Below are 24,570 nucleotides of genomic sequence, written 5' to 3' on the forward strand. Positions count from 1 at the left end.
TAAAATCTATTATAGTTTTTTTAAATATCTACAAAACGAAACATGCTAGGTACATACAATCTTATACCAAAAGAAAGGTTTGTAATATTTACTACAAAAGGCAATACCAATATACAGGGTGTCCCATTTAAAAAAATGAGAAAATTTTGTATTTGCAAATAGTGATCACACTGTATATTTTATGGCTATATGTCAAATATGTTAATTTATTTAAAAATAACAGTATACTAAAAAAACTTTGACATGTCATTTAAATTTTTAATACCTTGAAAGCCTAATTTACAGCCCTTTGAATATTAGCATTTTTCTCAATAAAAGTGTACATATTTCGAAAATTGTTAACTTTATGCCTATAATACCTTTTATAAATTCTTAATATTTTTAAAAAATATATTTAAAAATGATTTAATATATATTGTGTTCTATTTAAAAAACAAAACTTTGGTTCGTACCGTCGTTCTGACTCACCCTGTATAATCGAAAATAATTTTAAATTATAGACGGCTTCGATATACATTAATTTTGTTAAAAACTTTTTTTTGCATATCCCATAATTTAGCCGTAATCAAAGAAAACCAGAGGTTTGGCGCACCCTGTATATTACACTCAAACTCCGAATTCGGACAATGTCCGAAATTTTTACTCACTTCGCGATGTGGACAACGTGAATTACCCACGTCGCGGAGTGAGCATATTATTCGGACATTGGCCGAAGCGAAATACCCAGAACGCGTTGTGGGTAAACGAAAGTACTCAATTGCCGAAATAAACACGTTCACCGGATATTAAGCAAAACCAGAATACCCATAACCAGACGTGGGTAATCTGTTCAGAAAATATTCACTTTACTTGTTGGCACAAGAAATGCTACCGTGACATTTACAATTGCATTTTATGTTTGATTTTACAGATTTGCAAGATATGCCCGAACAGTTCTTCTTGAATCCATATCTGATGAAACCTTGTTTGGACCCGGATGACATCATTGCTTCTATACGGACATTGAGTTATTCAGGTACTTCAGCGTTTCCCAACCGGTGGGTCGCGGGCGGATTGCAGGTGGGTCGCGGTGGGGCTTTTACAGTAACCGAATAACGTACATACAGTGAGCACGTAAAGGTTGGAATAAATTCATTTTCTCGAGAATGGATGACTTTGGAAAAAAATCCCGAAACAGGTCAATTTTTATTTTTAAATTACGACTTTTTGGTATATATATCATACTAGTGACGTCACCCATCTGGGTGTGATGACGTCATCGATGATTTTTTTAAATGAGAATAGGGGTCGTGTGATAGCTGATTTGAAAGGTAATTAAATTCTCTATTCAGTAATATAAACATTAATATAATTATTTATACAGGGTGTCCAAAAAAAATTTTTTGGGTTAAATTTAGTGACATAAAAAGAAGAATGTATGTAATTTATTTAGTTCAAAATACATTTTACTGCCCTCATAAAACTGAAAAAAAATGTTTATTTGAAAAATAATCATTGCTTTTCGCTTAAATTAAATGTTCAAACTGTCATGAGGCTGGTGGGTGGCGGCTTTAATATTGAATTTAAGCAAAAAACAATATTTATTTGCCAAATAAACATTTTTTCCTGTTTTCTGATAGCAGTAAAATGTATTTTGAATTAAATAAATTACACACATTCTTCTTTTTATGTCAATAAATTTAATTAAAAAAATTTTTTTTGGGCACCCTGTATAAATAATTATGTTAATGTTTATATTACTGAATAGATAATTGAATTACCTTTCAAATGAGCTACCACACGACCCCTATTCTTATTTAAAAAAATAATCGATGACGTCATCACGCCCATATGGGTGACGTCACTAGTATGATATATATGCCAATAAGTCGTAACTTTAAAATAAAAATTGACCTGTTTTGGGATTTTTTTCCAAAATCGTCCATTCTCGAGAAAATTAATTTATTCCAACCTTTACGTGCTCACTGTATATACATATAATCATGGGTGGGGATGGGTCGCGAATATGAAAAAACATCGTGGGTCGCCAGACATAAAAGGTTGGGAACCACTGAGGTACATCGATGTTATTAATAAATTTATTAGGAGCTACCTGGAACTGGTTTCTAGAAAACTGTTTGTCCAGAACTCCATGTACCAAAGGTATAGGAATCATCGTTCTTATTTATTACAATAGCAATTACATTCCTTGGAGCTAGTCGGCCCCGGTTGATATCAGGAATTAAATGTTTACCAAAATGTTATCGCCTACTGAAACTGTTTAATTTTCTTTCAGTAAGCTTTAACATTCTGGCTGCCTGACTTTTTAATGCAGTTACACAGCTTTCTCGTGTTGTGTATATTGGTCTATTCGTTGCTAACAGAGGGGATAGTGGGGGAGACATGTCTCGACCTGCACGTCTGAACCGTAAGAAACTGATTTCGGCGTTTGCGCAAACTAGAAATACTCACAACCCGACGTGGGTAAAATAGATTATCCACGTCGGGTTATGGGTATTATGGTTTTGCTCAATCTCCGGTGAACGTGTTTATTTCGGCAATTGAGTACTTTCGTTTACCCACAACGCGTTCTGGGTATTTCGCTTCGGCCAATGTCCGAATAAAATGCTCACTCCGCTACGTGGGTAATTCCCGTTGTCCACATCGCGAAGTGAGTAAAAATTTCGGACATTGTCCGAATTCGGAGTTTGAGCGTAACATATATGTTACAGTTCAAGTCGATTCTCAGTTTGAGTTGACTATTCCTAGTTCGAGTAAACTCCAACTAAAACGAGCAGTAAAAGTTGATTTGAAAAATTTAATTCAATTTTTACTAGTTTGAGTTGACTATTCCTGCATCGATTCAGTAAATGTTGATTATAGTCCAGGGCGCATCTGTTTTGAGATGGACGTTAAGAGGTGACTCAAATTTTTTTGCAGAAATTGCTTGAAAATAAATCAAATAATAATATTTAAGTTATCCTCCCTCTTAAAAAGGTCTGGAACATTGTTTAAATAATAAAAATGTCAAAAATTGAAGGAAAAATTCGATTTTTTTCTTCGTTTTTTGATTATAACATTAAAAGTATTCATTTTCGAGAAAAGTTGTACTGACATAAAAGTTGCGTAATTAAATTTCCTACAATAAAGAATTGGTTAAAAATTTAAAAAATAGTCACCCTAGTTGCAATATAGCAATAATATTTACGTTTTTCAACCATTTATGCTACACTTAGGACCTTAATATTTCACCCAGAAAAACTTTATGATACAGTAAAAAAATACTGTAAATTTTATTAAGATCGGTTCAATAGATTTTGCAAAATAAATTTTGCAATCCAGCTTTCGCAAAAAAAATTCATTTTTTCAAAATATTACAGGACTGAAAATAAAGCAGATAGCAAGTTGAAATTTTTTTTGCTTATAGAAGTGTTCGGTACCTTTCATTTGCAATTTTCAAAATTAAAATCGATTAATTACCACGGCGTTAGAAAATTTTTGAAATAAACAATAATTTTGGTGCTACGCGCAGGACAGCGGTGTTCGATTCACACAAGTTGATTTCCAACAAAATTTCTTCCAATCTTTATCTAATATATTATTTTCTTACTCTATATTTTGTTGTATTTTAATATTTTAATTCCACAAATATCAAACTAATTTTATTATTGTTTTGTGAAATATTGTTTAAACAATTGCATATGTTTAAAAATAATAAACTTTTATTATTTAAGTTAAAATATATGAACAAAGAAAGTTTTTGCTAATAAAAGTGTTATTTCAAACGATAGAGTATGTGTTTTTATTTTGGAATAAACATATTTATTTATTTATATCGAAATGTAATAAAAATTAAAATATATCAATCATTATCAAAGGTCATTGGAATGTCCAATCAGAGCAAACTACCCGCTGTCCTGCGCGTAGCACCAATAATTAATGTTTATTTAAAAAAATTCCTGACGCTGTGGTGTTAATCGATTTTAATTTTGCAAAATTGAAAACGCAAGGTACAGTACGCTTCTATACGCAAAAAAATTGTCAACTTGCTATTTGCTTTATTTTCAGTCCTGTAACATTTTGAACAAATTAATTTTTTTTACGAAAGCTGGATTGCAAAATTTATTTTGCAAAATCTATTGAACCGATCTTAATGAAATTTACAGTATTATTTTACTGTCCAATAAAGTTTTTTAGGGTGAAACATGAAGGTCCTAAGTGTAGCATAAATGGTTGAAAAACGTAAAATGCGAATACTTGCTTTTGTATGTTTTTTTCACAATTATTGCTATTTTGCAACAAGTGTGACTATTTTTTAAATTTTTAACTAATTCTATATTGTAGGAAATTTAATTACGCAACTTTTATGTTAGTACAATTTTTCTCGAAAATGAATACTTTTAAAGTTATAATCAAAAAACCAAGAAAAAAATCGAATTTTTCCTAAATTTTATGACATTTTGATTATTTAAACAATGTTCCGGACCTTTTTGAGAGGGAGGATAACTCAAATATTATTATTTGATTTATTTTCAAGTAATTTCTGCAAAAAAATTTAAGTCACCTCTCAACGTCCAAGTGTACTAATATTTTTACCGATGCGCCCTGGTCTATTATACGAGTATAATTCTCACTTGTTTTTTTTTTTTGATGAATGTGCGTCCCTTTGTTTCGACCGTTTCAACTACTTATAGCCCAATAAATGACCGCTTTGGAGTGTAATTTTCAGGGGCAACTCAGAATTGGATGAAAATTTGGATTTAGGTTCTACTTACCCTCCACTTCAAAGTTGAATTTGTGCCGTTGGTTGCTTTTACTTGGGGGGTGACATTTACCCCTTCTCGGGGGGTGAAAAACGCGTGTTTAAAATAAGGCCGGAAATGGATAAATTGACTTATTTTAAGCACCTTTTGTGCTATAAAGTTTTTTGCGTAAGTCAATACTTTTTGAGTTATTCGCGATTTAAAATGTTGATTTTTCGACAAAAAAACTACGTTTTCAGACAGTTTTTCCCAAATAACTCAAAAAGTAAATATTTTATCTAAAAAAACATTTTTAGCAAAAGTGTAGTCTATAAAAAAACGAAAAAAATAGTGTACAAGTCTACAAATTGAGTAGAAGCAAAGTTGTAGCTCATGAAAAATACGTTCTTATTCGTCTAATTCCAAATCGAATAATTAAACGCTAAATCACCGAAGAAAGAAGCGTTTTTCGGGAAAACCTTATTAATATTTTTAAAGTATCGAAAAAAAGGTTATTGTTTGTTTATATAAAAGTTTACAGCATCAAAAATAAACGAGTTACACTGAAAAAAATTTTTCCCTTTTTTTTGGTAAAAAAAATCGTGAAATCCTCGCTCTATTTAGCACCCTAAATGAAATTAATCGTTTGGCTTTACCATCTATTTTAACTATATGTGTATTGTTTATATGATCTGTAAATTTCATTGGTTTGAAGTGCTTATTTTAGAAAACATTGGGTTTTATAGTAAAAAAAAAATTTCTAAAAATTTTTAAAAAATTTCATTTTTTCAAAATAACTTAAAAAGTATTAGTGATAAGAAAAATCTTAAAAAGTAAAAAATGTAGGTTTTGCTATTATAAATATGCTAGTTTCATTTTGTTTCTCCGTAAGACAAAAATTGGTTAAGATATGGCTGTTCAAAATTTGCATACACTCGTGATTAGTGACCCATTCAAGCTTTCTCAATTATAACCCTTTCAAAAATAGACACTTTAAACCGGTGAGACTAACAGATCATATAAAAATAGATAGGTAAGTAAATTGTTTGTAAAGCGGTAGCGATTAATTTCATTTGGGGAGCTAAACACGGCGAGATTTTCATGATTTTATACAAACAAAAAAGAGGGCCAACTTTATTTTGAGCGTAACTCGCTTATTTTTAATGCTAAAACTTCTGTTAACAATTAAAACAAAGCTTTTTATAAACACTTTAAAAAAGTTTAAATGGGTTTTTCCCGAAAAGTGCTTAATTTTTCGGTAAATTCACCTTGAAATATTCGATTTGGAATTAGACGAATAAGAACGTATTTTTCATGAGCTACAACTTTATTTTTATTTAATTGATAGACTTTTCTGATACACCATTTTTTGGGTTTTTTATAAGCTACACTTTTGCTAAGTATATTTCTTTCGATAAAGTATTTACTTTTTGAGTTATTTGCTAAAAAACCCTCTGAAAGCCTAGTTTTTTTGTCGAAAAAGCAACATTTTCAATGGCAAATAACTCGAAAAGTATTGACTTACGTAAAAAACTCTATAGAACAAAAGTTGCTTAAAATCAGTCAATTTATCCATTTCCGGTCTTATCTTGAACGTATGTTTTTTCACCCCCGAGAAGGGGTGACTGTCACCCCCCAAGTAAAAGCAACCAACGGCACAATTTCAACTTTGAAGTGGAAGGTAAGTAGAACCTAAATCCAAATTTTCATACAATTCGGAGTTGCCCCTGAAAATTACACGGTATCGCCGAATTTCCCGTTCATTTACTGGGCTATTATCATGATTTGAACATATGGCCAGGAAATGAAGCAGAAAAAATTGCAAAACCTCGCAATTTTTTCGTCCAGCATCGATTTGTACAAGAAATTTGGGATTAGATTTATTTTACCCTCTAGTTCATTTTCTATAATTGAGCCGTTGTACGCTTTTGATTTTTTAAGGCTGATAACTACCCCTAATTGTAAAAATTATAAAATAGCATTTTAAACTTTAATATGGTCAACATTTGGTTTTTATTAGTTAAATAATGGTTGTTTTAAGCTTTAAGATATAATATCATAATAGTTCAACTCTTAAAACTACTCTTGTTGGAGCTATTTATTATTTATTTATGTATTAAGGGCGTAAAATAGGCGTTTAAAGAGCCCGAGCCGATAGGCGAGGGCTATTAACACGAACACGTAAGGTCCATAAACGCTGTTTACGCCCGAAATACATACAAATTTTTATGCACAACTGTTTTAATGATCATTTATTAATAAAGATACAATCCTCAATACAATACAATCAATATGTAGACGATCCTCAGCAACTTTGCTGGCTAACGCAGGTGAGGATATCCTTAACATAAAACGACATGATGGTTGGAACTCTACATCAGTAGCGGAAGGATATATTGAAGATTCCGTGTCAAATAAAATGAAAATCGCCCAAAAAATTGTCAATGCTGATATGCCATCTGCAAGTTGTGCAGATTGCAGTCCAAATTTATATGGTGATTCTGTTGGGCATGTACCTTCCACAAATCATACGGAGTTATTGGAAGTTCATAACAACTTACAGCAGAGCAAAGTAGCAAATCCTAACATTTATATAAATAATTGTTCAAATGGTGTTATTATAAATATAAAATTATAGATGTAGGAAACTTATGTTTGATTGCTAAAGTTATAATTCCTTTATTAAAATAAAATACAATAATTAAAATCTTTGTGTTTCACTTACCACACCCGCCATCTAACATTACCCTCCGGCGGGCGATAAAGAAGCCCACGGGCGCTAAAATGGCACTTTACGCCCGCCAAATGTATACATAATATGGACTTTACCGCCCGATCGTGCATAAAAAACATTTATTTATCCTAAAAGAATGATTTCGGCTTGCATCGATTTGCATAAAAATTTGGGATTACTCTGTACTTCATATTCTATATCATGCTCAAGGGCTTTGATTATTGTTAGGGTGTAAACTACCCCTTATTGTCAAAAATTATATAAAAACATTGTATACGTTAATATGGGTAAAATTTTGTTTTGATTGATTAAATAGTGATTGTTTTATGCTTTAGGATATAATATCGTAATATTTCAACCCTTAAAAATCACCTTTAATAACATTGCAATTTTTATAAGTAATTTAATAGATCTATATACAGAAAAAAAGGTAGAATTACGTACAAAAACATTTAATTACACAAACATACGAACTTACAAATACAAATAATAATTTTTTTAGTCATCTTCATTGAGATCGATGTCATCTTCGTCTTTTTCTATAACTGGTGGGCTATTGTTGCAATCATCCCCCGAGCACCCAGAAAAAGTGAGATTGCAGTATAACCCCAATTTTCAAAGAAACTAACCAATTTATTTACTATAATAAACACAAATGAATAATTCTACAAAAATTGTCAGAGTACATGTTATTTCCATCGAACTGTAGAACACACTGGCGAGGAATCAACGAGATATACACACATACGCAAACACATGAGCAGTTGTTTCTTCTTTTCTGTCTTTCGATTTTAATGAAGAAAGTGGAATATTATATTATAACGTATTACTGCCAAAAACCGGTTCTGTCAAAAAAAGGGTGAAAATTACGAAATTGCGAAAAATCATTTTATCTAAACTCCAATTTTTCTAAATTTCAAATAGGTCAAACTTCTTGGGTGTATTGATAATATATATAAAAACAATTACAGAAGTCCGAAGATACATTTTAATTAGGAGGGTAGTTAGGGGGTTGTTTTCACTGATTTTTTCGTAGACAAAAGTAGTTACCGACCTTATTCTGATCATAAGTTTCTCAATTTTTATGCTAGAAACTTTTTTTTAAGATCTAATTGTATACTTAAAAAATATTCCGTAAGTTTTTCTCGAAAAATGCAAAGTTTTTCCGTTATTTGGCTTTGAATATTTCAAATTATGCATTTGACAAAAAAAGCTAACCTTTAACATGCCGTATCTCAGTTTGTATTGGTTGTAGAAAAATTATAAAAAAAAGGATTTGGTTTGTGTTTCTAAAAGATACAATCTTTAAAGCTACAGTTGTTTGATTAAATGTATATTTTTGAGTTATTCTCAAAAAACCCTCTAAAAAAGTCGAGATTTTTCTCTAAAAAAAGATTTTTTCGTCGAAAAACTGTTACTTTCAACCGCGAATAACTCAAAAAATATTAGTTTTACGAAGAAAACGTAAAGAAAATGTTTTTCTTAGAATTACATTTTCCATCCATTTTCCACGGTTAAAATGTAATGAAAAATTCCCGCCCACGAGATGGGGTGGCAACCACCCCTAAGTTTTTAGCGTACAGGGGCATGATATACAAAATGATCTTTGAGCTATTCCCTAGCTTCTTTGAAAATTTCAAGTAAATCCATGCTGGACGAAAAAATTGCGAGCCAAAATGCTTCATATCCTGGCCTAATATCCAGTAACATTATTTAATTTCTAGAATCGGTTGTTTGTGCGAATCAACTCTTACTAAGTCGCATTGAGAAGAGTATACTTTAACTAGTTGGAGTCTACTTTTACTAGCAAATGTTGAATAAATCTTCATTTTATATTTTTATACGCTTTATAGATTACCAGAAAGCATTTAACCGACTAAAACATGAAACATGACAAATTAATAACTAATGTAAGAAATTGGAATTGACAACAAATATCTGAGAATCATCAGAAAGATTTATTACAATCAAACGGCCAAAATCAAAATAGAAGATCAGCTGACTGATAAAATTGCAATAGAACGAGGAGTACGACAGGGCTTTATTTTACCTCCACTGCTATTCAATATTTACTTTGAATGAGTATTTAAGGAAGCTTTATAAGGTTGTGCGGTGATAGTAAGTGAGGTGATAAAAGCTATAGATCAAACGAAAGATGGGAAAGCAACAGGATGCGATGAAATACCAGTCGAATTTTTAAAAGTTTTTAACGAGAACAACATGAATGTAGTATTAAAACTGTTCAATAAGATATACGATACTGGTCAAATTCCATCGGACTGGCTGAAATCTACATTTGTGCCCCTTCCCAAGAAATCCAATTCTAAGACGTGTAGCGAATATCGCCTTATAAGTTTAATGAGTCATACCCTTAAAGTATTCTTGCGTATTATCCATTCCAGAATACGAGCAAAATTAGAACACAGCATAAGTAAAACACAGTTCGGTTTTAGATGCGGTTTTGGAACTCGAGAGCCCCTATTTGCAATACAAGTCTTGATTCAAAAATGCCTGGATCAACAGAAAGATGTTTACGCCTGTTTTATCGACTATGAGAAAGCATTTGATACTATCAAACATGACAAACTCATAGAACTATTACATCTTTCAGGACTTGACACTAAGGACATCCAGATTATAAAAAATCTATATTGGAATCAAACAGCCCACATAAAGAATGGACATATTATGGTGAGTGAAAACATAACCATTTCTAGAGGGGTTAGACAGGGCTGTATTCTTTCGCCACTGCTTTTCAACGTGTACACGGAACAAATATTTCTAGAGGCACTAGAAGAGTACAATGAGGGCATCAAGATTAATGGCGTACCAATAAGTAATTTTCGATATGCAGATGATACTGTTATACTAGCCGATAACATCGAAGATTTACAGATGATGCTAAATAGAGTAAATACAACTGGCAACCAATTTGGACTGAAGATCAATAGAAAGAAAACTAAATTTATGGTGATCAGTAAAAAGAACATTCAACATATCGACCTGAATATTGAAGCCGAACGTATTGAAAGAGTACACCGATTTAAATATCTGGGATATACAGTAAATGATAAGTGGGACCCAGACGTAGAGATTAGGATCCGAATTGAAATAGCAAGATCCAAATTCATAAAAATGAGAAAGCTCTTAAGCAACCGCACCCTAAGCGTTAACCTCCGATGGCGCGCCACAAAATGCTATGTACTCTCTACGCTACTTTACGGAGTAGAAGGGTGGACGTTAACAGCAGCAACTATAAAGAAGTTAGCGGCTCTAGAAATGTGGCTGTATCGACGCATACTGAGAATTCCTTGGACAGACAGAGTGACCAACACAGAGGTATTGAGACGAATGGGTAAAGAGTTGGAATTGTTAACAACTGTTAAAAGGAGGAAAGCGTCATACCTGGGCCATGTGTTCCGTAATGATAAGTACAGTCTGCTACAGCTTATCGTCGAAGGCAAGATTGAAGGTAGAAGAGGTTTGGGCAGGAAGAAGAAATCCTGGCTGAGAAACTTGAGAGAATGGTTTCAAATACCAGAAGCTGCGAACATAATACATGCGGCACAAAACAGAGAAACCTATCGTTTGATGGTCGCCAACCTTCGGTAGAAGACGGCACATAAAGAAGAAGATAAGGTTGTGCGAAGGGAGTATTAATAAATAATGAATGGTTGAATAACATTAGATATATGCAGCGTTGGTTATCTTGTCCGTCCATGATATACTTAGGATTCGCATGTATAGCCACATCTCGAAGGCTTCAGGTTTTTTCTCCATTGCTTCAGTGAGTGTCCAGGATTCAACTCCGTAGTACAATATTGAGAAGATATAACACTGTAGGAGCCTTAATTTTATGTCCAGATTAAGGTTGTGGCTTTTAAAGAGTTTGGCCATGTTATTTAATGTACTCCTAGCCTTCTCTATTCTACATTTTATTTCTTGTGAGTGAAACCCATTGTTCGTTTACTATTGTTCCAAGATAGTGATACTGTTTTACTCGGTCCACTGGTGTACCTATTATTGATAAGTAGTTGGGCGTCTCTAATTTTATTTTTGCTGATGATCATAAATTTAGTTTTTGATACATTTACTCGAAGCCCAAATCTTTCACTTACTTCATTTACTTTGTTTATTAGTTGCTGTAAACTGTTCAAACTGTCTGCAAAAATAACGGTGTCGTCTGCTTAGCAGATGTTGTTTAGGCGTTCTCCATTTAGAAGTATTCCATGTTGGCAATTTTCCAAGGCTTCACTAAATATTTCCTCTGAATATAGGTTAAATAATATAGGTGAAAGTATACAACCTTGTCTAACATCTCGTAGAATCTGGATCGCTTCCGTTGGTTCACCTTCAAGATTCGTTCTTATTGTGGCTGATTGGTTCCAGTATAAATTTTGTATTATACGTCGGTCTTTTGGGCTCCTTTGGGCTTTTGTTATAACATCCATCATTTTTCGGTGTTGAACTGTATCAAATGCTTTTTGGTAGTCCACAAAGCAGGTGTAAATATCGCATGTTATATCTCTGCATGCATGCAAATTTTCGGTAGGAAGCGACCACAGATTAATCCGAGCAAAGATAAGATTAAATGTCAATTTCGAAAGAACCAAGATGATCTTCAAAACACGAAAGACGAAATGGATTCCCCCAGGAAACAACAACCTCTATGAAGATGTACTAACCAGACGTATACAAGACCTTGAAAACGACATAGAAGACATTGAACAAGCAAATAATGTCATAACGAAAGCACTAAAAGAAACAGAAAGGGAGTGCTGCCCGACTGTCGTGACCCATAAAGAAAAATTAAGCCAAAATACCAAAGAGTTAATAAGTAAAAGAAGACAGTTGACGGAAAAATACGACTCCCACTACACAACACTGAAGAAATTAAATAAAGATATCCACCGATCAATCCGAAAAGGCATAAGAGAAAACAACACAAGAGAAATAACTCACATAATTCAAGAAAACAAAGGTTTAAAAGTTTTGAGGCGTAATACGAATAACATCGGTAACAAAAATATGTACAAAATCAGAAACAAAGATGGAACATTGCCACGGATAAAGCCGAAATCCTCAAGGTTGTCGAATCGTTTTATCGCGAAATGTATGAGAGCACTAACGAAAGGCAAGATCAGCCCCTGCCCAAAATCACAAACCAGGGATCAGAATTAATGCCAGAAGTAACACCACATGAAGTTAAAAAGGCACTTTCAGAAATGAAAAATAATAAATCCCCTGGTGATGACGGAATAGTAATCGAGGCAATCAAACAAGTTGGAAATAAAATTATCCAGGCTTTGGCCAAACTTTTCACCCAATGCATTTACCAAGGAAAAACTCCTTCTCAATGGAACAATGCAGTCATTGTTTTATTACACAAAAAGGGTGACATAACAGATCTGAAAAACTACCGTCCTATCAGTTTGCTATCACACATATATAAACTTTTCACAAAAATTATCAAAAAAAGACTGGAGGCTAAGTTAGACTTATATCAACCTAGAGAACAAGCTGGATTTAGATCTGGATATAGCACTAACGACCACTTCATCATCATTCTCTTTGCCTTATCCCTATGCGGGGTCGGCTTCCCTAATTGCATTTCTCCACACAATTCTATCTTGGGTCATATCAATGTTAATCCCCTTTATCAACATGTCCTGCCTTATCGTCTCCCCCCAGCTCTTCTTTGGTCTTCCTCTCCTACTCCTTCCAGGAATCTGCACTTCAGCTATTCTTCGTATTGGGTGGTTAACGTCTCGACGTTGAACATGACCAAACCATCTTAACCTATGCTCTCTCATTTTGGCATCAATTGGTGCCACACCTAGACTTCCCCTAATATACTCATTTCTAATTTTATCCTTCTTTGTCACTCCACTCATCCATCTAAGCATTCTCATTTCCGCCACATGCATTCGCTGTTCCTCTTTCTTTTTCACTGCCCAACATTCAGTTCCGTACATCATAGCTGGTCTTATGGCTGTTTTATAGAATTTTCCCTTCAGCTTCATTGGAATTTTTCTGTCACACAACACACCACTCGCTTCTTTCCACTTCATCCATCCAGCCCTAATTCTACTGCATGCATCTCCATCTATTTCTCCATTACTCTGTAATACCGATCCTAGGTACTTAAAACTATTGCTTTTTACAATCATTTCACCATCCAAAGATACCATTTTATTTGTAGTAGCTCCATCTTTAAATGAACATTCCAAATACTCTGTTTTTGTCCTACTAAGTTTTAAACCTTTTTCCTCCAGAGCTTGTCTCCACTGTTCCAGTTTTTGTTCTAAGTCTCTGTCACTATTTCCTACTAACACGACATCATCAGCATACATTAAGCACCATGGAATGTTACCCTGTATTTTCGCTGTTATCTGGTCCAAAACTAATGAGAATAAATACGGACTAAGCACAGAACCTTGATGCAATCCTACTTTCACATGAAATTTATCAGTCTCTCCCACACCTGTCCTAACACTAGTCGTTACTCCCTCATACATATCCCTCACAATCTTTACATATTCACCAGGGACTCCTTTCTTATTGAGTGCCCACCACAGAATCTCTCGAGGAACTCTATCATATGCTTTCTCAAGATCAATGAATACCATATGAGCGTTTGTTTCTTTACTCCTGTATTTTTCCATCAATTGCCTTATAATGAAAATTGCATCTGTTGTTGATCTACCCTGCATAAAGCCAAATTGATTCTCGGATATTTCGGTTTCTTCACGTATCCGTCTATCAATTACTCTTTCCCATATTTTCATGGTGTGGCTAAGCAGTTTTATAGCCCTGTAGTTTGTACATTGTTGTATATCTCCCTTGTTTTTGTAAACAGGTACCAGTATACTGCTTCTCCATTCGTCTGGCATTTGTCCAACTTCCATAATTCTATTAAATAGACCTGCTAGCCACCTTGTTCCTGTCTCTCCCAATGCTCTCCATACTTCCCCAGGAATATCATCTGGTCCTACCGCTTTTCCTTTCTTTATTTTTTGAAGCGCTTGAGCCACTTCCTTGTTGGTTATTTTGGTGACCATTGCTGCTACTGTCTCCGTTGACTCTACAGGCTGTCTGTCAAATTCTTCATTTAATAAGCTGTCAAAGTACTTTCTCCATCTCTTTTTGACATCCCTTTCGTGAACTAGTATTTTATTATTTTCATCTCGGATACATCTAATCTGATTAAAATCTTTTGCTTTCTTTGCTCTCTGTTTGGCTATTTTATATATCTTCGTTTCGCCTTCCCTGGTATCAAGTTGATCGTATAGGTTTGAATACGCTTCTGCTTTAGCTTTTGCTACTGCTACTTTCGCTTCCTTTTTGGCGACCATATAGTTTTGAAGATCTATGTCCGATCTGGTTTCTTGCCACTTTTTATATAATTTTCTCTTCTCTTTTATGTTTCCTTGTACTTCATTTGACCACCACCAAGTCTCTTTATCTTCAAACTTCTTTCCTGACGTTTTCCCAAGTATTTCAATATCCGTCTCTCTAATAATATTGGCCATTTTTCTCCAAATTGTGTTAGGGCTTCCTTTCATGTTCCAACATATTTTTTCTACTATTCTTTCCCTGAATAGACCTTCCTTCTCATCTTTTAGCATCCACCACTTGATTTTTTGTGGTCCTCTCCGATATTTTTGTTTAGTTTCGCTTTTTACTTCGATGTCCAGAACAAGCAGCTTATGTTGTTGGCTTACTGTCTCACTAACTATTACCTTGCAGTCCTTGCATTCACGTATGTCTTCTTTCCTTATCATGAAGTAGTCTATTTGGGATTGATGTTGTCCACTTTTGTAGGTAATAAGTTGAGTTTCTCTCTTTTTAAAGAATGTGTTAACAATCGCTATATCCAATGCTGTTGCTAATTCTAGCATGTCATCTCCAGCTTCATTTCTAGTTCCAAAGCCTAATCCCCCATGTATTGTTTCATATCCTGTCTTGGCTTGGCCCACATGTGCATTGAAATCCCCTCCTATTATAACTTTCTCCTCCGCTGGAATATCACTCAGTATGTCTCCCAATTGATCATAGAAAGCTCTTCTTTCATTCTCACCCAGACCTGTTTGAGGAGCATACACACACACAACATTCAATACCTCTTTATCAATTACAAATTTCACTGACATCATTCTATCACTCGTTCTTACAACATCTACTACGTTACCTTTCATTTCACTATCAGCAATTATACCAACTCCATTTCTAGTGTTACTACTCCCTACATACCACAATTTATATCCATCACCTAGTTCTTTCGCCCTTTGTCCTTTCCACCTAGTTTCTTGAATACAAGCAATTTGGACTCTTCTTCGTTTGAGCGCATCCACTAACTCCAGACTCTTACCTGTAAGACTACCAAGATTCCAAGACCCTATCCTGATTTTTCTAACCTGCAATGGTGTTCCCCCTGAGATAGTCCTCACCCGGAGATCCGAATGGAGGCTCATTTTACTTCCGGAACATTTTACCTCAGGAGATGCCATCATTTCAGTATAAGTTTTTATTTCGTTTGGAGAAGGTCTTTTCATTATTATGGCCTGAAAAGATTTTTGGATATTTGATGCCTGAATGCCTTTTCTATCAGCACCATACCCTGCCCTGTCCTGCACGTTTAGCCAATACACCACCAATGCAACCAAAGTGCAGTATTACCCCACACCCGCCTGCATTTTTCTGTATAGGCCAGGATCCCTACTGTAAGGACTGCCCTATAAGCCAATGTATTGTTGCCCGTATCCCGCCACTAGGAGGCACGTACTTCATTCGGGATACCACTAACGACCACTTACTGGTAATAAAAAACCTAATAGAGAAGTCTGCGGAATACAGCAAACCATTGGCACTGATATTCGTGGACTACGAGAAAGCATTCGATACCATAAGCCAGCAGAAAATGTTAAAAGCATTGACAGAATGCCGAATAGACCATCGCTACATTAACATGATCAAATATATCTACCAAACGGCAACGGCTAGCGTAAGACTGTCTGAACAACAAACAAATATATTCTGTATACAGCGAGGAGTACGGCAGGGAGACACCATCTCACCAAAGCTGTTCACAATCCTTTTAGAACACACATTTAAGAAGGCAGATCTAAACGAATATGGTATCAATATAAATGGAGAGAAGCTCAGTCATTTGAGATTCGCAGATGACATCGTCCTTATAGCCGATCGTATGGATGATGCAATAATAATGTTGAACAAATTATATTACGCTTCCTTAGAGGTCGAACTAAAGATTAACATCAACAAGACGCAAATAATGACTAATCTGGTGCTAAATCGTAATATTGTTGTTGATGAAATGGATATTGAGCAGACTGCATCTTATAAGTACTTTGGACATGAAATTCAGTTGGGACGAGATAACCAGACGTGCAAACTCCCACGTCGCATAGGATTAGCCTGGGCAGCGTTTGGTAAACTTAACTATGTATTTAAATCGGACTTGCCCATATGCCTCAAAAGGAAAATCTTTGACCAATATGTGTTGCCAGTACTCACTTATGGAGCCGAAACATTAATACTAACAAAAAAGGTAGTGAACAAGATTCGCGTAACTCAGAGGGCTGTGGAGCGCCAGATGTTGGGTGTCTCCCTGAGAGACCGAATCCCAAACGAAGAAATACGCCGTAGAACAAAAACAATAGACGCTGTCCAAAAAATCGCGTCGCTTAAGTGGAATTGGGCAGGACACGTCGCCAGATTGCCAGACAACCGATGGACAAAACCTATTGTCGAGTGGTGGCCGCGAGAAGAAGCACTACGGAGCAGAGGACGCCCACTAACCAGATGGGCCGATGATTTGAAACATGTTATCGGTAACTGGATGCAAGCCGCACAAAATAGAGATGAATGGAAAGAGCTGAGGGACACCTATGTCCAGCAGTGGACGCGTACGGGTTGATGATGATGATGATGATATCTCTGCATCTTTGAAATAAAACCTGTAGACTAAACAGTGCATCTCTTGTACCTACACCTTTCATGAATCCAAGCTGTGTGTCTACTCTCTTCGCATAGCTTGTATTATTCTACGATGTATAATTTTAAGAAAAAGTTTTAATGTATGGCTCATTAGACTTATTAGCCTATATTCTACGCACTTTTTTGCTCCCTGTTTCTTTGGTAAGGTAATAAATTCTGAAACTAGCCAATCTTTTGGGATATTGCCTGTGTCATAGATATTATTGAAGATTTTACATAGTATTCGTAAAGATTGGAGCATATAATAAGGAAAAATGGATATAGAATACTACAACTGATCCTCAAAGGCAAATAAAGCCGTAGAAGTGTGGGAAAAAAACAAGTTTCTTAGTTAAAAAACATTCGTAAATGGACTCAGATATCAAATGTAGAACAGTTACTCCATGTTGCAGAAGCTCAAGAAGACTTCGCAATTGTGATCGCCAACGTCGGATAATAATTCTGTTATGACACGTGATGAAGAAGATGGCGTAAGCAATAATTTAGTAAGTTTCTTATTAGGAATTAGAAATCATGTAGCACAAATAGTTTAATAGTTATTTATGTACCAAGTCAGTAAAGAGTCTTTACTGACGTGGTGCATAATTTTATCGCCAATCATAAAAAACATTAACACTTACTTAATACTTCCTTAATTACATCCGTCTAATGACAAAAGAGTGTGTGTTCTTTGTACGCACGTAAGAAAGTAAGACGTTTTACTTATATTATTAGGATTTCAACGAAATAAATATATTTTAAACAATTTAATTGTATTTTTATTTAAATAATTAATTTTCTTAAAATAATATCTACCAAAAATTAAAAATATCGTTAATAGTTACGTCATTGTTTATGAACTGTATAACCTTGCGCAGTTGCATTTCTCTTGATGAATCGTAGACAATTTAAATAAATATATTTACTAACAAATTATCAATAAATATCTATCACCGTCCTATATATAATAGAATTAACAAAATAGTTATTTATGAAACAGTTCGTGAAGTATGCTTTTTCCAAACGCACGCGAGTTTTAGAGCACGAGCGACAACAGTGCGAGTGCTATACATCGCGTAAGTTCGCAAAAAGTACTTCACGCACAGTTTTATGCAATATTTTATCTACGATAAACAAATAAAAAACTGTAACTCTTCGTCACTGGAATTCATTTCTATCCTACAATTTTTAGAACTTTGACATTTAAAAATCCTAACTACTTTCAAACCACAAAACTGTCAAAAATTTTGTTGTAAGTCATTGCTCATATTGTCATCACCATGACAACGCGAAAGTTAAGGATATTGGATTATATGAAAGTGTGCCGAAAAACCCATTGAAAGTGTGCGAAAAAGTAAATCCCATTTAAAATACATTGTTACTTCACGCACACTTTAAACCCTTCACGCACTGCTATCTATGATGACAGTTTTCATAAACTAAAAACTTATACCTAATAATATGACATAGAGTAGATAAACACAATTTCTCACATTATTTGCGTTAGTAGGTAGTCTTCTTCAAGTGCCATCTTCGTTCCGAAGGTTGGCGATCATCAGGGCTATACGTATTTTCGAAACTGCTGACCGAAACAATTCGTTGTTGCTACAGCTATACCATTCCCGTAGATTCATTAGCCAGGAGTTTCGTCTTCTTCCTATGGATCTTTTTCCTGCTATCTTCCCCTGGATAATTATTCGGAGCGGTTCATATCTTTCGCCTCTTGTAATGTGTCCCAAGTATTGCAGTTTTCGTTTTTTGATCGTAAATATGACTTCCTTTTCTTTATTCATTCTTCTCAAGACCTCGACGTTTGTGACTCTCTCCATCCATGATGTTCTCAAGATTCTGAGATACATCCACAGTTCAAATGCCTCCAATCTTTTGATATCAATCTTTTTCAGCGTCCATGACTCCATTCCGTAGAACAGCACAGAAAGTACGTAACATCTCACCAGGCGAAGTTTCATTTTAAGGCTCAAATCTCTTCCACAGAACACTCTCTTCATTTTAGTGAATATGGATCTGGCTTTTTCTATTCTTATTTTGATTTCTGCTGAGCTATCGTTGTCTTCATTTACAAAAGTGCCTAAATATTTGTATTTGCTAACTCGATCGATAATTTCATTGTGTGAATATAAATTTTTGACATTTCGTGTTGATTTCGATATTACCGTAAATTTAGTTTTCTTTATGTTCAAAGATAGTCCATATTCTTCGCTGAACTGTAGGTAGTAAAAGATTTAAGAATTTTATAAATTTTAAACGTAATAAAAAATTTTATGACAATGACAGTAATGGCATAATGCCTTTGCGTTATGGGCGGTTTCGATGTTTAATCGATAGTTGTTGTCAATATTGAATACCTAATTACTAAATTTGTACAGTTTTGATTTATTTTGTATGAATATAATTGCAAAATATAATTTAATTAATAATAACGGAAATTTTGTACAATATTTTTAATAATTAAAGTAAATAAATTTTAAGTTGGCCACTTACATTCAATCTCGGTTAATTTGATTAATCGCGGCAGGTAAAGTAAAATTCTTCTTTTAGTACAATAAAGTGTTACTTTACTGCCGCAAATGAGGGCAAATGAGTACAATAATGAATGAATTTAGTGACGGTTGGCGATAAAAAAAATTTAATTTACTTACATATTTTATTAGTCATTTTGTTTCTTGTTCTCCAGTAATTTTGATCACTATTGGAACTAATATCTTGAACTCTTTTACGTGTTGAAATGTAATGTTTAATCTCCGTTTATCTGCAATGTTTAGTAGTAGAAAAACGACTGACTTTATTATTACCTAACTTTTTATTATATTTTTAGGGAGATGAGTATTGATATGATATTGTAAACTAATTATTATCGGTAAAAAATATACTTAACAATTGAAGTTTTTTGATTTGATAAGCTACTCCCTAAGTGGTGTAGATGTAATCTGTATGCAATTTTATTGTTGTGTTACTGGTAATACAGATACATGGAAGTGTATACTTCTCGTTAATTCTTGTAATAATATATTCTGAGAGCTGTAATAAGATACATAGAAAACACATAGAAAAAGATACAGCTCCCGGAACGAACCATGGCCGATGACAAAGGCTATCGTTAGTTGTACACAGTGTACAACTAACGATAGTCTTTGTCATCGGCCATGGTTCGTTCCGGGAGCTGTTAGGCCGGGCCGAAAAAATTTTTTTCTTCTTTTTCTATACGGCTAGTTGCCAAAAGTTGTGACTAGTATTTATATATTCCTATACCAAATTTGGGCCGGTTTAAAAAATAATTAACCGGGCCCCCTGGCCCTTAAAATTTTTTTTGGGTCAAATTTTTTTTTAAATTCTTGTACAGGGCTAGTGGCTAAAAGTTGTAACTACTATTTATATAATCCTATATCAAATTTGGGCCGGTTTAAAAAGTAATTAACCGGGCCCCCGGTCCTTAAAGAATTTTTATTTTGTTAAAAATAATGCTAGGGGCTATTAAAAAAGCTTCTGTTGTCATATTATATTGTTAAGCGAAAGAAAGATAATACAGTCGACAGGAAAAAATACTTAAGCTTTTAAATGCCGTTTTAGAAGATCTAAACTAAATCTTCAAAAATAATACAACGCTGGTCATCGACAAAAATAAAATTCGGAGAGGAGTTAAGGAAAACAGACGGCAACTCCAGCGCGAGAATAAAAATTTAAACAAGTCAATTAAAGGGCTATACTGTGATGAAAGAAAATATCAAACCATGGTCTTCGGAAACGCGAGGTGAATTGTGAAAACTAAAGACCATATAGCTTTAACCGAAGGACCCGGTAATTTATATTTTGGGTACTTAGCTCTTAGCCATTCTCGTGTCATAGATATTGTCGAAGGAATATTATCTATTATTATTTACAAATCCATAATATAGATCTAAGCAGTTTAAGTGTTATGGGATGTGATGGTACAAATGTCAATACGGCTGGAAGGTGGAATCATTGGAATTATAGAAAGGCGAGTGCATAAACCATTACAGCGGAATGTATGCCTGTTGCACGCTACTGAACTTGCCTTGCGATATTTTCTGCAAAAACTAGATGCCACAAAAGGTCCCTATTCATATTCTGAGCTGATTGGATCCCCTCTCCCCATTGCGAAAAAATGCATGTTATTAAATTTAAACCCATAGAAGCTATCCTGACTCTTGTAAACGAAAATGATCTAAGTCCAGATCAACAGTATTTATTCAAACTATATAATTATATAGTTTTCTCCAATTATTATAATAATAATAATTTGATATGGAATATGTTCTCAAAGTTTGGCAGAGAGAAGTCCAGGATGGCACAAACATGTTGGTTCATGACAGCGAACCGCATTAGAGTTTATGTAGCTACAACTGATCCTTTGTGAAAGCTTAAAGATTTTAGCTGAGTTTGTTTGTATTACAAGACAAGTATATTCTCGTATGAGGTTTGAGATAAAAACTTAGCCAAGATTAAAATATGGTGCCAGGCATCTATGGAAATTAATACAGGCCTCGAGAGATTTTCCGAGTAATGTCTCATCAATTATCAATAAAGTTATTCAAGACAATCCTTAATTTACACACCCGGAAGTCATTCAAATTTGTATGTTAACAGATTCACGTTAACGTATTAGAGAGGTTGCTGTCAGAAAAATTTTAAAATATAGGAAGGCTGGTATAAAAATTGCGTTTTCATAGTATCCCAAATCCCTAAATCAATTTCGATGCAGAAGATTACATACATCTCATAGTGGGCGGGTGGCACTCGCCATGCAGCTGATTAGTTTAACTGTTTATATATTTAGAAATGCCTATTCAGCATCGACCATGAAAAGTGTTTATAATTGACTCTGCAATTATTAGTGAATCGTGATCTTGGCTAACAATATTTATATAATCGAATGAAGGTTGTAATGTTGTTATGATGACATAAATACTGAAAGTAATTATCGTAGATAATTACAGGGTGTTTTTAAGATATATCTACTGAGTACAGATGAATTCTTGTACACCTTCCCTTTTTAGGAATTTTCCGACTACGGGGAGGGAAATTTGCAAGTCGTGCTACCAACCCATACTGTGTTGTAATCAATACAAAAAATTTATTTTATATACAAACTTCCTAAGCCTACGCAAATACATAAATAATATAAAATGTTCGTTTAACAACATTGTTTCGTAACACTTGTCACTCACTGTGTTTTCGGATTGTAAGCATATAATCTATTCTTATGTATTTCCTTGATTTTATTGTTTTCTATTCTGATTTTACAATTAACGTTATTTAATTCTGTTATCGTGAAAGGACCTACATAAAGACTATCAAACTTACCATTCTCTTCCCTTTTTACAAGGACTAGGTCTCCTCTTTTAAAGTGTTGTGGTGTTGTTTTGGGCTTATTTTCTTCTTGCCGCTCTTTTTTGTCTTCATTGCTTCTAGTGAGGTGACCTATCGTGTCTATGTACGCTGTGTCCTCTGGTTTCGAAGAAGTGTCCGATATCACGTCTTCTTTGACAAGTGTTCTATTCGGTTTGTTAATGTGACATTCATGGCATTGTTTAACGTATTTTCTTACTAGTGTAGGAAACAAAGGTTGAACCTTGCAAAATGGACACAAGTCCGGTTTTATTTTTTTTCTGGTATATCAAGGGGTGCTTATTATAAGACTAACTTTTTCTGAAAAAATTTCGCCCCGGAACCTCCCTTTTCACCCCTTTAAAGGGGGTAATTTGTGGTTTTTGCGGAACGTAGCCCTTCCTGTAACTTTTACAAAAAAATTCTTTTATAGAAATATGAAGAGGACTATATTTTCTACGATTTATTTCCAACACCATCTCTCTATCATCCACCGTTTAGCGGGGGTGGCGCCCTAAAGTTGACAAGTTTTTAAAAAAGATGTTTAAAAAAAAAATATATTTTTCCCTAACTATAACGGAAATTAAGAAGAAATCCTGCGGCAATTATTCACAAATAATTGACTGATTTTTTGGTATAGGTTTTACTTAAGGATAATTGCCCTTTTTTTAATTACAGGGTGTTACATTTTAAAAAACCTCTTTTTATACCATCTGAACCGTTTATGCTAGAGTAAAAAGGCTTTCAGCGATTACCCATGTACTGGTGCTATTTACAAATTTGTATAATGCACCCCCATTTTTCCCCGGAACCACCCCAAAAAAAAGAAGAATTAATAAATAAATTGATTTTCTTGGAATCCTTCACACACAATGCCCTTTATTAATATGCTTCATACATCATTTTGTGGACGTTATTATTACCCATGCATGGACACCAAAAGCAATTTCCTAGTGCAACCCCTTAAGCAAAAAAAAAATAAATAAAATGGGGGGTTGAAAATTTTTTTTGTTTTTTGCTTTTTGATCCATATGGGCATATGCTTCATCAATAGTGCTTTTCAAAAATATATATGGTTATTGCAACATCTCTGCGAAAACCACCCCTATCCTTGAAAATGTACTGCAGAAACTACCCCTATCCCTTGGCGAGCATGTTTTTACGATTTTCTCATTACCTATGTATTATTTTTAAACAAAACTTATACAAGGTTAAAGACCACTATTTACTCTAAAAATTATGTCCTATTCATTTTTTCGTATAAGCAACGGTTACGGCACAGTGGCGCCGTAAACCTCATATATGCTTTGGCGGGCTCCAGTTTTTGTTTTTTTTTCGTCATCTGTTCGTTTTATTGATAAAGTACTTATGCAAAATAAAACAACACAGTGTAACCTACAAATTATGACTTATGCACATTTTACATTCTTTGCTCCCCAAAGCCACAGTGGTGGCCCAAAATAAATTTTTGCATATTTTCGCCACCTACATGCATTTTATTGCATTAATGCTACCTTAACAGCACAATATTTACCCTTAGGTGGTCGCTACGCAGTGGCGGATCCAGGGAGGGGTGATGGGGTGAACACCTCCCCCCCTCTCAAACCAAGTCATATTATATTCAAAGATTATAAAAATATTCATTTATTTTTATAGAAATTTAACCAATTGGCACCCCCCTCTTAACGATGCTGGATCCGCTACTGTCGCTAAAGCATAAAAAGTCATTCTTATAAAAATAATATTAAT

At 34.3% G+C, this 24,570-nt stretch overlaps 1 protein-coding gene across 1 annotated transcript in view; it reads right to left on the reverse strand.

Annotated features, from left to right (window-relative positions):
• LOC126885734 (putative inorganic phosphate cotransporter) overlaps positions 1 to 20,321 on the reverse strand; it is a 102,071-nt gene extending 81,750 nt beyond the window's left edge. Inside the window, exon 1 of the mRNA XM_050652509.1 lies at positions 20,115 to 20,321. Coding sequence (XP_050508466.1) covers positions 20,115 to 20,130 — 16 coding nt within the window. The 5' untranslated portion in view covers positions 20,131 to 20,321. The remainder of the gene's footprint in view (positions 1 to 20,114) is intronic.
• Positions 20,322 to 24,570: the final 4,249 nt, after the last annotated feature.

Source organism: Diabrotica virgifera, chromosome 5 (assembly GCF_917563875.1).
Source record: "Diabrotica virgifera virgifera chromosome 5, PGI_DIABVI_V3a".
NCBI lineage: Eukaryota > Metazoa > Arthropoda > Insecta > Coleoptera > Chrysomelidae > Diabrotica > Diabrotica virgifera.